General features: G+C 39.7%; 1 protein-coding gene across 7 annotated transcripts in view; it reads right to left on the bottom strand.

The window, feature by feature from the left end:
• Window positions 1-7292: 7292 nt before the first annotated feature.
• The window catches only part of LOC109043751 (transcription factor HNF-4 homolog), a 55320-nt gene continuing 49227 nt past the window's right edge, over window positions 7293-13385 (bottom strand). For 6 of the 7 annotated variants that reach the window (XM_072299963.1, XM_072299960.1, XM_072299959.1 and 3 more), the window contains 2 exons: window positions 9809-10053; window positions 7293-9768 (listed from right to left, as the gene is read on the bottom strand). In XM_072299963.1, the coding sequence (XP_072156064.1) occupies window positions 9839-10053 (215 nt within the window). In that variant the 3' untranslated portion in view covers window positions 7293-9768; window positions 9809-9838. Of the gene's footprint in view, window positions 9769-9808; window positions 10054-13385 lie in introns of those variants that run through there. The other variant, XM_072299964.1, reaches the window with a different exon arrangement.

A 13385-nucleotide genomic window follows, 5' to 3' on the forward strand; every position in this document is an offset into this window, starting at 1 on the left:
GGACCCTGAATTCAGGGAAAAAACGACTCGCTTACCGTAAGCAGCTCAAGAAGAAGCGTAAGCAAACCAACTCTAGAGACAAGGACGCCCCCGCACCCTCGGACGCTTCTACTTCTAAGGATAAGTCTAGTGATATTAAAAGTACTAGTAATAAATCTAAGCTTAAGATACTACCTCCCCCTCCCATCAAGGTCTTAGGGATTAAAACTTATGATGAGATTAAAACTCTTTTAAAAGTAGCTTCCCCTACGGAAGAATATTCTATGAAGTTTTTGAATAACGAAGTCTGGAAGGTTAACCCTTCCACGGATGACGCGTATCGTCTAATAACCGAGGCGCTCTCAGCGCAGAGTGTGCAGTGGTACTCCCACTCAAATAAAAACACGAGGAATATCAAGGTATTGTGCAAAGGGCTTCCCCCTTCAATTTCTGAGGAGGAAATTGTGCAAGATTTACTTGCAAAAGACTTTAAAATTAAGTCTGCAGTATGTATGCGAAAACGTGTCATTAAACCTAAGGCAAAACCGCCACCTACACCAGCTGCATCCACCCCCGCCGAGCAAACTCAAGTTGCTACGGCAACTCAGACCCCTGTTAAGGAAATACCTGAGTATGAACTGGTAAAAATTCCAGTGCATCAACTGGACTTTGACCACTCGGAATCTACTGAGCGGATCTTTGCAATTAAAGGTATTGCACACACTGTAGTACGGATAGAGCCAGTTAAGGTCGACCCTTCGGTCGTCCCTATTTGCAAACGCTGCTGTGGGTGGGCACATACCAGTAACTACTGCCAAAAATCCCCCCGCTGCTGTAAGTGCTCAGGGAAACACCTGACGGCAAGCTGTCCCACTCCCGGAAGGATCCAGAATCCTAAATGTGTAAATTGTGGCACGATCGGGCATCCCGCTAGTTATAGGGGTTGTCCTTTCGCTAAAGAAATTCAAGCAGCCCGAAAAAAACAATTAAAAGCAAAGAAATCCCCCCCTCAAAATGATGGGAAAAATTTCCCTAATCTTGGAAAAGATAAACCCCGTCCTGCCTCAAAACCAAAGGCGCTTGATAAGTCTTTTTCGCAAGCACTATCAGGCAATTCGTCAAACAATTCTGCGTCACCCGGTCTTACCGGCAACGCTGGTTTAATCAATGCGCTTCTCGCTACCATTCAATCATTAAATGAACAAATTAAACTTCTAAATGAAAAAATTAGCCGTTTGGAATCACGTCCGGCAAAATAATGTTTCATCTTTTTTCTTATGAGTGTAAATATCAATTCATGTACTAATAATGTCTCTTTGTCTGTTTCTAACATGACTCATACGGAGCTGGAAGATGGCGCAATTGATTTTGACAATATGACTAATCTCCCTGCTCGAAATTCGATTAATTCACTAAACTTTTTAGCATGGAATTGCGGTGGCCTGACTCGGGCAAAGGCTGAGGAATTCAACGTTGCGCTAAGAGATTTCAATGTGGACATAGCCCTCCTGTCAGAGACCTGGTTCACCAGAACTGATTATAAGAGGTATTTTACAGGATATAAAATTTATAATGCTCTTCACCCAGCAAACAAACACAGAGGCGGCTCTTCCGTTCTAATCAAAGAATCCATTCAACATAATCTCATTAAAGTAATTGAATCCCAAGCATTTCAAACGGCCGTTATCAGTGTTCACACCGAACTCGGCGTTTTTAATGTCGCCTCAATCTATACTCCTCCAAAAAATGTACTTTCAACAGCCGATTATACCAGTTTTCTGGATGAACTGGGTCCCACTTATCTTGTGGGAGGCGATTGGAATGCTAAAAATCCTCGTTGGGGATCCAGGATTGTAAACCCAAAAGGTGAATCCCTACTGGAGGCTGTAAATAAAGCCGGGGGTAATTTCATCACACCCGGAAAACCTACAAACTTCCCCACTATTCCTGGCCATCAGGCGGATTTGATTGATTTCTTTGTGTACAAAAATTTAAATCTGATCGATCGCACTTCTTGTGACACAATCGCAATGAAGAAACTAGCAGGACATGCACAGATTATCATGTCCATATTCACAAATCCCATTTTAGCAGATCGCCCCCCAGTCATATGTTCTAAAAGGACAAATTGGGACCAGTTTCGTTCTGATCTTGAATCTTTAATTGAAAATAACGTTCCAATCGCCTCCCCTGCAGATATCGACAGAGAGACGGAGCTGTTGGTGGAACAAATACAAAAATGCGCCATATCTAATACTCCGGTGGCCACAAACAAAATTCGGCCTTATTCTATCCCAAAAGACCTCCTCAAACTTATCAGATACAAACGCAAAGCAAAACGCATTTCAGATAATACCCACTATCCAGAAGACATTTCTCACTCTAACAGGTTAAATAAAATTGTAAAAAAACGAACAGAAGAATTTTTAAACAAAAAATTCGAAAATTTCATCAGTTCGCTTTCCCCCATGGCAGATAAAAATTATTCCCTTTGGGCTGCCACTAAATACTTAAAACGCCCCAAGCAACTGAAATTTCCTATTCGTAAAAAAGATAACACTTGGGCTAATAGCGATTTAGAAAAGGCTGAAGTGCTCGCTGACCATTTCGAGGCTGTTTTTCAGCCCCACGAGAACATTGAACTTCCTTACTCAGATTCAGAAGGCTCATCTTCCGCTGATAGCTCCGACTCGGACCCGCAAGGACAGGGGGAGGTGTCCGCATTGAAACCAAAAAAAGTCAAGAAAATCCCACCAGTCAAAATCAAATCCATATCTCCTTCTGAGATTATAAAGGAGATTAAAGGAAAGATCAAAGCCAAAAAAAGCCCCCGGCTTTGATAAAATCTCCGGTCTTATTCTAAAAAATCTCCCAAATAAGGCAATAATGAAATTGGTCGGTATCTTCAATGCTGTTCTACGATTTAAATACATTCCCACACAATGGAAAATGGCAGAAATTATCACTCTGCTCAAACCAGATAAACCGCCTGCAGAATCTGCATCGTACCGGCCAATTTCTTTGTTGCCAGTTCTGGGAAAACTGTTTGAAAAGTTGTACATAAAACGTCTCAATGAAATAGTCAAACAAAATAATTTAATTATCGATGCACAATTTGGCTTTCGAGCTCAGCATTCGACAGTTTGATCAATTACATCGCATCACAAAATTCATTGAGGACGCCCTTGAAAAGGGGGAATATTGTGTGGCGGTTTTTCTTGATGTCGCACAAGCGTTCGATCGTGTCTGGCACGAGCGTCTCATTGGAAAGCTTTTCTCAATGCTCCCTTGTAACCATGTGGAGCTCCTGTCTTCTTTTCTCACAGGGAGACAATTTCGAGTTCGTTACGAAAACTCAACCTCTGGTTTCAGACCCATTAGAGCAGGAGTTCCTCAGGGTTCTTGCTTGTCCCCCCTTCTTTACTCTCTCTTTACAGCGGATATCCCACAGTCCGGGAGGAGGGGTAAGTTGGGAGTTTACGCCGATGATACTCTCGTGTTGGCTTCGTCTAAGAGCTATAGAGAGGCACGTCATACAACTCAACAACACTTGAATAAAATCAACAAGTGGACTTTGAGAGATAAAACAAAGTTAAATGCCACAAAATCGGTAGAAGTAATCTTTACAAATCGCCCTTATAAACACATTCCACTTTCCCTAGGGAACGATATAATTCCACATGACACAACTGCCAAATATCTCGGACTTCACCTGGATTCCAGGCTCAGGTGGGGCACCCATATTAAAAAGAAAGTAGCCCAGCTACGTTTAAAGTTCTCTAATATGCAGTGGCTCGTCGGACGAAAGTCACGGTTACCTTTAAATATCAAGTTACTCCTCTACAAGTCAATGTTGAGGCCTGTTTGGAGCTATGGCTGCCAATTGTGGGGTTGTGCAGCCAAAACAAATTTAGATAAGATAGAAGTAATACAAATGAAAATCCTGAGAAGCATAGCTAAAGCTCGTTGGTACGAGAGGAATGTCGATATCCGGGCAGACCTCGACATTGATTTTGTGGAGGACTACATCACCAAGATGTACACCGCATATGAGAGCAGGTTGCATCGGCACCCCAACCCTGAAGCGCTCGCGCTCTTGGAATGGGACCGATGCCTCCGCCGATTAAAACGTCGCAAGCCCCATGAGCTTGGAATCCAGGGGTTCTCAAAATTCTCATAATATTAATCATCGTGCCTCTCTACGCTCTTAGGACGTGATCGGAGGTTCTTGGCCTTTGACCGAGTCCGGTCGCCAAAATCCAACAATTAAAACAAAAAGACATTTTTAATTTGAATTGATTGTGCCTTATTAGCTTCTCAATGCATTAGAGATAGTATGTACTTTATAATTTGTAGTATTAGTAGTTAAGTATTAAACTTAATAGTTAAATTAAGCTTTTAAAAGACAAAAATTTTGTCTAAAAGTGTTAAATTGTGCAGTATAATATTATGTGCAAATAATAAAAAAAAAAAAAAAAAATCAATACTCATAATATTGCAAGGGGGAGCACCTTCTGCGGTCTGATTATTGAAATTGATAGACAAAGCGATAGGCAATGAAGACATAGGGAGTACTAGGGGGCTACGCCCCCTGGCCGCTACGCGTCCCAACCCCCCGAAGGCGCTCCGCGCCATCAATGGGCCGCTTCGCGGCCCTATTTTTACCCTCCTATTAGTATTAGTTTTATTTTTCCCCTAAAAAAATTCGATATGAGGTATACTTAATAGAATGAAATAATTTTTGGTTTTGATGAATAAAGAAAAAAAAAATTTTGAAGTCTAAAGGACGCGTTTTGGAATGACTGCTTGATGAAATATTACAGTAAAACAACGATCTGTTTAAATCGGATAATTAAGTATCTCTGGAGGCGGGGATCGAAACCACACCTTGATCAATGTGAACACTTCCGTCGTCGTAGACGACTCGGCCACCGCTCGTCTTGAGGTAATCGGCGGAAATCTTGTGTAGAAGTGTAGAGCTGATGCGCAGGCTACACACCTACTGCGCAACCTCCTCGACCACTGCGCATCCTCCCGCGCATAGCGGTGGCAGTCCCGGAGCACTCTGTAAATTCACTCACTTTAATAACGTGATTTTAAAAAAACCTGGGTCCTTTTTCCAAAATCTGATTAGAGCGGGCTCATCTAGAGCCTATTACCTGTCGATTTACGCAAAAATCATGGAAATCGGCCCAGTAGAATGCTCAAACGAACTATGACAAAACACATAAATTTACATTGTTTATATGGGAGAATTCGCAACTTTACCACGTAATATAAAAAAACCTGGGCCATATTTTCAAAATCTGAAAAGAGTTGGCTTATTTAGAGACAATTGCCCGTCAATAGCCGCAAAAATTATGAAAATCGGCCCGGTAGAACGCTGGAACTAAGCGTCACCAGTTTCGCAAAATTAGGAGGTCTCGGAGCTTATAGTATAAGATAGATGGAGCGTTCCTATTGGTTGAAATGCATGGTTCCTATAGACAACATATATGGACATATTATATCGACGGTGAAACTACCAGACCACGTATCTCGTTTGCTGTGTTTAAAAATCTCCACTCACATTTTATTTTTTTGATGGAGATCAAATCAATTTCATTCCTTACAATTTTCACAGATTTTTCTCCGCACAAAGAGGAAAAATCACAGAAGTTTTCACGAATTGACGTTGAGTAGTTTTCTATTTAAATAATGAAGTATGACAGGAAGTCTGCGACGCCGCAAACTGAGATACGTGGTTTGGTAGTTTCACCGTCGATATGGTTTTAGATGGACTACATTTTGCAATTCGGAACTATAATTTCTAGCTTATCTGTAAAAACACGTATGTGCATAAGGAAACTGATGGTACATACGTTGTTTCTCAACTGAGCCAGAAATTATAGTTCCTAATTGCAAAACGTTGTCCATATAATCATCCAACTCGGGCTTATATCTCTACTAAACATTTGTCATGGGTATTTTTGTTCCGCACTTGTTGCATTTGCGCGAGTAGATAGACATTTATGAACATGTCAAGTTCATTTATTTCACTGTATCAAGTCAGCATGAAGTATCAGAAGCAAGGACAACAAGAGTCACAAAGTCCATCTCCGTTTTGATTAAGGGTTGTTTATTCGCTCCCGACAGCCGGGAGAGAGTCATCCCTACCGGCAATGAAGAGGGTGGGTTCGAAAGTACAATTCCTTCCTCTGTTGCCGCGTTGCAAATTATTTGCAGAATATTTTCGGTGAATAAGATAATGGGTACATGAAGCGAGGAAAGCCAGAGGGCATAAATTGCATTACAGCGTTGCGAAGTTTCATTTAACAATTTATTAATTAACTTGGGGACGATTGCGAATATTGTTTGTTGACATTTTCTTTGCGGTCTGATAAATATTCCCTGAAATTTTCGATGTGAAACATATACACTCTTTAGTAAATGAAGAAATAAATTGTCATGTAAAACCTGGCAACGTTGGATACAATTAAGCCCCTCTGGCTCTCATCCCTTAATATGGTATCATCATTGCGATATTCAAGCGTAAATGATTTCGAACTAAGTTAAACTTAGTTCGACGGATTGACAGTTGACTGGAAACGGTGGCGTGGCGTGCTTTGCGATAAATCGATTGAGCGGCCATCTAAACCTATAGAAAAGGATCGGTTAAAAGGGTGTCCACAACGAACATCTTAATAATCGATTCTTTACTATAGTTTCAAATGGGGAAATATCGATAATAGATCATTCACGCCTCGCCACTGAACAGGAACGCTTCAAGTCGCATCAAGTTAGAGCCTAGAAAAAGAAGTTTGAAGTTTTATAGTCACCAAAAGACTCGATGTAAGGAGAGTTTTAAAAAAATATGTTTTAGTTGAAAATACTTTTTTCGACTCTGAATTTTTGATAGGAAAAAAATTAGGAAACATTTGTCTGGTATGGTCATGGTAACAGAATGATGGAAAAAAGGCTGCCGAAGAGTTGCTTCATGTGTTATTCACCATTTTTTATCGGTTTTTTTTTTTTTGGTCGACGAATAATTAAATGTAAAAAATGTTATTTTCATGTGTTCTTTCATTCTAACCTATCAGACTTGGATCCATTGAACTCAAGGTATGCTCTTCATGCAAGTATTTTTCATCCATTGTTCTACTAACATTATTCTACTTCGCAAAATAGGTCCATTCGTATTTAAATAGCGCAAGTGAGTACGCGAAATTTTATTCCTTTCTTTCAAGGTATTGGTTCCTTGCTACCAAAGTACTTCATGGTAAACTGAAGACGCTTTGGCTAAGGATCTAAGAGGGAAAAAAGCAAACAGAGTATGTGAACAGATTTTAGTATATTTTAAGTACAGCATACGTTTATGAGATAAACCTTATAATAAAAAATAAAAATCTTAGAAAAGTAAACGGCTCTTTAAAATTATAACAGGTCAAAAAGTTCTTTGAATTCGCAAATTATCTAACTTAAATTAAGTACTTTTTTTAAGGTTAGAGCTTTTTACATTATGTGAACAAAGGTTGTGAGAACGTTGAATTCCTTCAGTCTAGTTTGGGTAGTAGAATGCACTTATTCTAGGCCTTTGATACTCATTGATTTTCCACCACGAAACTGAGTTTCATGCCATGGACTGAAAACAATGACCTAAATGAACGTTTCTCCACAGTCAGTAGAAAATCGGAACATCCCTTACTTGCTTACCCCGATTGCAAATATAGCTTAATTTCTATGAAAAATTACAAACGAACATGTTTTTGGATTTTTTCATTTTATAAAACAATGATCAGCATAGGTAAGAGTATCGGTACCTAATGAGTTTTGGTCATTTTCTATTTCTTTTTTTATGAATTCCTTCATGAAATTTGGAAAAATGCACCACTGTCTCACGAATTGACTTCATTTTTTTTCATACACTTACTGCCTGCTAGAATTTTAATCCTATAGTCAGCATAAGTAGGTATATCGTATGTAGATTCCTGGGTACAGGTTTTAGAAAATGTCTCGATATGTTCCACACAGTCTGGATTATAAAAGAGGATTTATGATGAAACAACAGATTCTAATTCAAATAAAATGTATGGAAAACAACAAAAAGTGACGGGACACCAAAATATACAAATAAATAAGCATTTGGATTTTTCGTATTCTCTTTTAGGAAAAAAAGTTAAATAACTTTCACCAATAAATGAAAAATAAACAATTATTCTGTGATAAATAACTCCAAGAACTAAAGAAGAAACAGGACGTTGAAAATTCTGACTCTATGTCTTTTTCCTTAAGCAAGGGGGAGGGATCCACCCCTCGCACAAAATCAAAATTATCGACTAAGGAGAGTACATCCCCAATACAATGGGGAGACATGAATATATCGATTCATGGTTATCGGTTTATGGTTTCCAAATAAATCGAGGGCAAAATATCTCGTAAATCTGTCTCAGGCTCTACCGAGGTCTCGATCTGTTCTCTTTCCTCCTAGATTCTCTAAAAACTTCTGTAAGTAGATGATTTCCAGGTTTGAATTATTTTATCGGGTAATTCAATACTTAATAAATAGATAGAGTACTTTGGTAAAGACAAAACATGACAAACTGACAATGGCAAACATTGACTTTTCAAATTAATAAAAACCAACAAATAAAAAGGTCAAATTAAAAAAAAAAATCAAACAAAACAAAAATTGACAATGAAAAAAATGCTACCTTGGAAGTAAGTACATCAAAGTTAGCGAGCCAGGATATGCTTAATATCCCACTCTCTCTTGAGGAAAACAAATGCGGTCAAAAAGTTGAGGAAATGAAAAATTAGTAAATCAAAACACGAATAACGGACTGACACGCTTTGAACAAGTAGATTCTAACTGCTGCTTTTGCACTGAACAAGGAAGGTCCAATTCAGCAGTACGGTGTTTTAGGAATGACTATCGTATATCGCCACTTTTCTAACTGTGCGTTTGAGTCTCTTGGGGTATGAATGAGCAGTGCAAAAACGGCTAGTTATTATTTCCAGGATAAGATAGGTCCAAGGGAGATAGTTTACAGGACTAATTTCCGTCGGGGATTTTTGTACGTACTCATGGGTACGTACCAGTATTTTTGTGGCATTGATGCCAAATTTAAGCGGTTATAAATACAGACCCGCCCCAAAACTGACCAGCGGGGCCTGGGTTCGCTGCACGTACGAGAGTCGTTGAGATATTGAGATTTCGACCTGCGACTCTCCAGAGAGCTGATTATTAAGATTGATAGATAAAAAGATAAACAGAGAGGACGACGGGAAATTAGAACGACCCTTATCGGTTAGAGCAATCGGTTCCACCAATAAGATCCTTCTGTTTTCTCTTTGTATCCTTTTTCTATCCCTCTGTCTGTCAATCTCAAAACAGTTCAGTTCAGTTTTCGCACTGGAAAAAAACACATTGGACCTAGAGTCCAGGTTCTTGAAAACATTGAAAAGAAGAAATACTCTTGATTCAATCAGATTTAAGCGCAAATCAAAAGGATATCCGCTCAATTTAAGAAGCTGGGTTCTTGATTTAAACTTAACTCCGATTGAATCAAGAGTATTTTTTCTTGTCGATGTTTTTAAGAGTCTGGACTCTAGATCCAATGTGTTTTTTTTTTTTCCAGTGCGGGAAACTTACTTTTCAGGTCCCAGAAAATTCCGAGGAAGATTTTAAAAAATTTCTTTGTGGCAGTGGTATTGGATGTGGTAACTATTTACTCTTGGAGTTCCTGCGGCTATAGGTGTGGGTGGTGGGGGTTGGTAGTGACGTGGTCTGGAGTTGATCCTCGGGTGGACCTGGTGGTCCTCGGTCGGACCAGGTGGTCCTCGGTTGGACCTGGTGGTCCTCGGTTGGTTGGTCCATGGTCTACTGAGGTGAGCTGGTGAGGCGGCCATACTCGCTGTCCGAGGAGCCTGAACCAGAGCCGGAACTGGGGTAGTTCTCGTGAGCGTGGCTGTGCCCGTTCATGCCGCCTCCGTTGCTGGCCCCCTGCCCGTCCCCCTGGCTACCCTGCGCCCCCGCCCCCGAGCCGGCTCCTTGCCCCGCTCCCCCGCTGCTACTCGAGGTGTCTATCATCGCACCTGCAACAGTCAACATGAACCGGTTTCAATCACACTAATCCGAATTCTGGGGAACTATAAATAATTCATGACCAAGATTACATTTTGCAAACTGGAAAAAAAACATTGGATCTAGAGTCCAGACTCTTGAAAACATTGACGAGAAAAAATACTCTTGATTCAATCGGATTTTTGCTTGAATCAAAACGAAATCCGCTTAAATTAAGAGGCTTGGTTCTTGATTTAAGCTAGATTCTGATTGAATCAAAAGTACTTCTTCTTGTCGATGTTTTTAAGAGTCTGGACTCTATCCAATGTGTTCTTTCCCAGTGTGATAAGGAACCAATAAATGATAAAAAGCTAAGCCAAAGATGTATGTTTTTCAATTTGATAAATATTGAAAATTTTTCAAATTGTAAAATACGCATAACTGAAAAATATCGAAAATTTGAAACATTTTCAGATTGAAAAATATGCATATTTGGCTCACCTTTTTATCATTTATCATTATATATATAGATGCATCCTGCGGCTGAACAACTTTCCACAAAAATATAAGGAACCACTATCTCTGGCTCTTACATAAAAGCACTTTTCTGCATAGGGAAACCATTATACGTGTGTTTTTTTTTTTCTAAAATGAGCCAGAAATAGTGGCTCCTTATTGCAAAATGTGGTCTAATTATACAGGGTGTTCGTAAAGTCCCCTCCCCCCCCCTCTAACTTTTGACCTAATCGAGGTAGAGATTTGAAACTTGGAGGGTGTTCCTAGATCAAAGGGAGCTACTTTTTGACCCCCCCAAAATTTTGGGGGGGCCCCATTTTGGGGGGGTTACGGACCCTAACTTTTAATTTTCAAATGAGAAGACCCCCTTTGTGATACCTCGTTCGAAAGAGCATAAAAAAAGAAAATTTTTCGCGCAAACCGGAAGTCATTATCTCAAACCGTTTCAAAATGGCGGCCGGTCAAAGTTCCAAATGGCCGAAAATTGGCACCTCTGCTATTTGCACATGGATTTGCTTGAAACTCGGTATCTGGGGGTATTTTGGCACGAGAAAAACGAATTTAACGTTAGATTTTCAAAAAAAACCCTAATTTTTCAAAATGGCGACCCGTTTAGGCTCAAAAAGGCCGAAAATTTGACAAACTCGATTTTTTTGCCAATGGATTCACCTGAAATTCGGTATCTGGGGGTATTTTGACCCGAGAATAACGAATTCAACGTTAGATTTTTAAACAAACCCTAATTTTTCAAAATGGCCGCCGATTAAAGTTCAAAATGGTCAACAATTGGCAACCTCGACTTTTTGCCGATATATTCGCCTGAAACTCGGTGAAATAACGTCGAATTCGTTTGTTTCCCACCCAGATACCCTCAAACACCGAGTTTGAGGCGAATCTATCGGCAAAAAGTCGAGGTTGCCAATTGTTGACCATTTTGAACTTTAATCGGCGGCCATTTTGAAAAATTAGGGTTTGTTTAAAAAACTAACGTTGAATTCGTTATTCTCGGGTCAAAATACCCCCAGATACCGAATTTCAGGTGAATCCATTGGCAAAAAAATCGAGTTTGTCAAATTTTCGGCCTTTTTGAGCCTAAACGGGTCGCCATTTTGAAAAATTAGGGTTTTTTTGAAAATCTAACGTTAAATTCGTTTTTCTCGTGCCAAAATACCCCCAGATACCGAGTTTCAAGCAAATCCATGTGCAAATAGCAGAGGTGCCAATTTTCGGCCATTTGGAACTTTGACCGGCCGCCATTTTGAAACGGTTTGAGATAATGACTTCCGGTTTGCGCGAAAAATTTTCTTTTTTTATGCTCTTTCGAACGAGGTATCACAAAGGGGGTCTTCTCATTTGAAAATTAAAAGTTAGGGTCCGTAACCCCCCCAAAATGGGGCCCCCCAAAATTTTGGGGGGTCAAAAAGTAGCTCCCTTTGATCTAGGAACACCCTCCAAGTTTCAAATCTCTACCTCAATTAGGTCAAAAGTTAGAGGGGGGGGAGGGGACTTTACGAACACCCTGTACATTGAAAGTATGGGGAGGAGGCTAATGTGCAATACTGCCGTGCTGAGGAAAAAGGCCGTATAAACATTCGAATGATGCCAAAATTCCCCTGAGTATAACATTAATTTAAGAACGAGTAATGCATATTATTCCTGTGAAATTTGCAGGTATTTCGAATGAAAAGGGGAATAAAACTGTTTGAAAAATCCAGGAAAAATATTTAGAACTTTCCTAATAAAGTTGTATTTTATCAAAGAAAACTTTTGTGACCCCTGAAGGTTTATACGATGTTTTTCCTGAGCACGATAGAATACTGCTATGTTACCGACAGTAACAGTAACTTAGAAATGAAGAGTTTGAGTGCATTTCACGTTGCTTCATTTTCTCCTTTTTTCTTTTTTTTTTTTTTTTTTTTTTGGAATACATAATGCCAATTTTGCTGCTAGCGAAGACGTTCCGCACATTTACGCAAGATTTATAGGAGTTTAAAAAAAAAAAAACTAGATTTTGAAAATGAAGTTGCAAATCTGCTCTCTTCGATAAGACGACAGGATAGTTTAGAACTGCCTGCTCTGCAGCGCACTTCACACGTAGAGCATTCCATAGGGTTGTCGCGTTTAGTCTTTGAAAGAGCGAATTATTTTCCCGCGCTCGTCGCTCATTGGCTAGGACTCGATGCGGAGTGTAAACTACGTCCAATCGGCTGTGAGCGTGGGAAAGTAAGCCAATCGTTTGGCAGGGAAATTGAGAGAGCGGAAATCATGGGCTACACTGAAGAGAAAGAGACCTAATATTTGGGGGAAAACGTCGCGTGTGCGGTGACCGGCAGTAGATTTCTTCTAGATGTCTGTGTGAATTTATAGAGAACCATGTCACGTAAACAAATTTTGCAGCCTGTGCATTTTTTTTACAAAATGTACTTTCTACCTCATAAATTAAATGCCATACCTCAATACAATCAGAAATTTCTCATAAAAATGGTCTCTCTAAAAATGAATGTAAAATTCTACCGAATCAATTAGCAAGGAGTTTATCATTACATTTTGTTGTCCGGAGCGGAAATTATGATCATATTTTGTAAAGAAAATTCCAAAATCCAATTTCATGCGTACATTTTCATGCAATACATGCTATTTCAATCCATGCGTGGATGTATTTAGTGAGAAATTGACGGCAATGAATCAATACTGCATGTATAGCTTCACTCTATGGTAAGTTATCTCGGATCCAAAAATGTCGTACATTTCTGGGTTAAATTCTCTTGGGCTAATTGTAAGTTACTCCTTGGGAGCTCTTGGGTTAAATCCTCTTGGGCCGCGAGTTACTCCTTGGGAGCAAAGAAAG

The sequence above is a fragment of the Bemisia tabaci genome, chromosome 4 (assembly GCF_918797505.1).
Source record: "Bemisia tabaci chromosome 4, PGI_BMITA_v3".
In the NCBI taxonomy this organism is placed as follows: Eukaryota; Metazoa; Arthropoda; class Insecta; order Hemiptera; family Aleyrodidae; genus Bemisia; species Bemisia tabaci.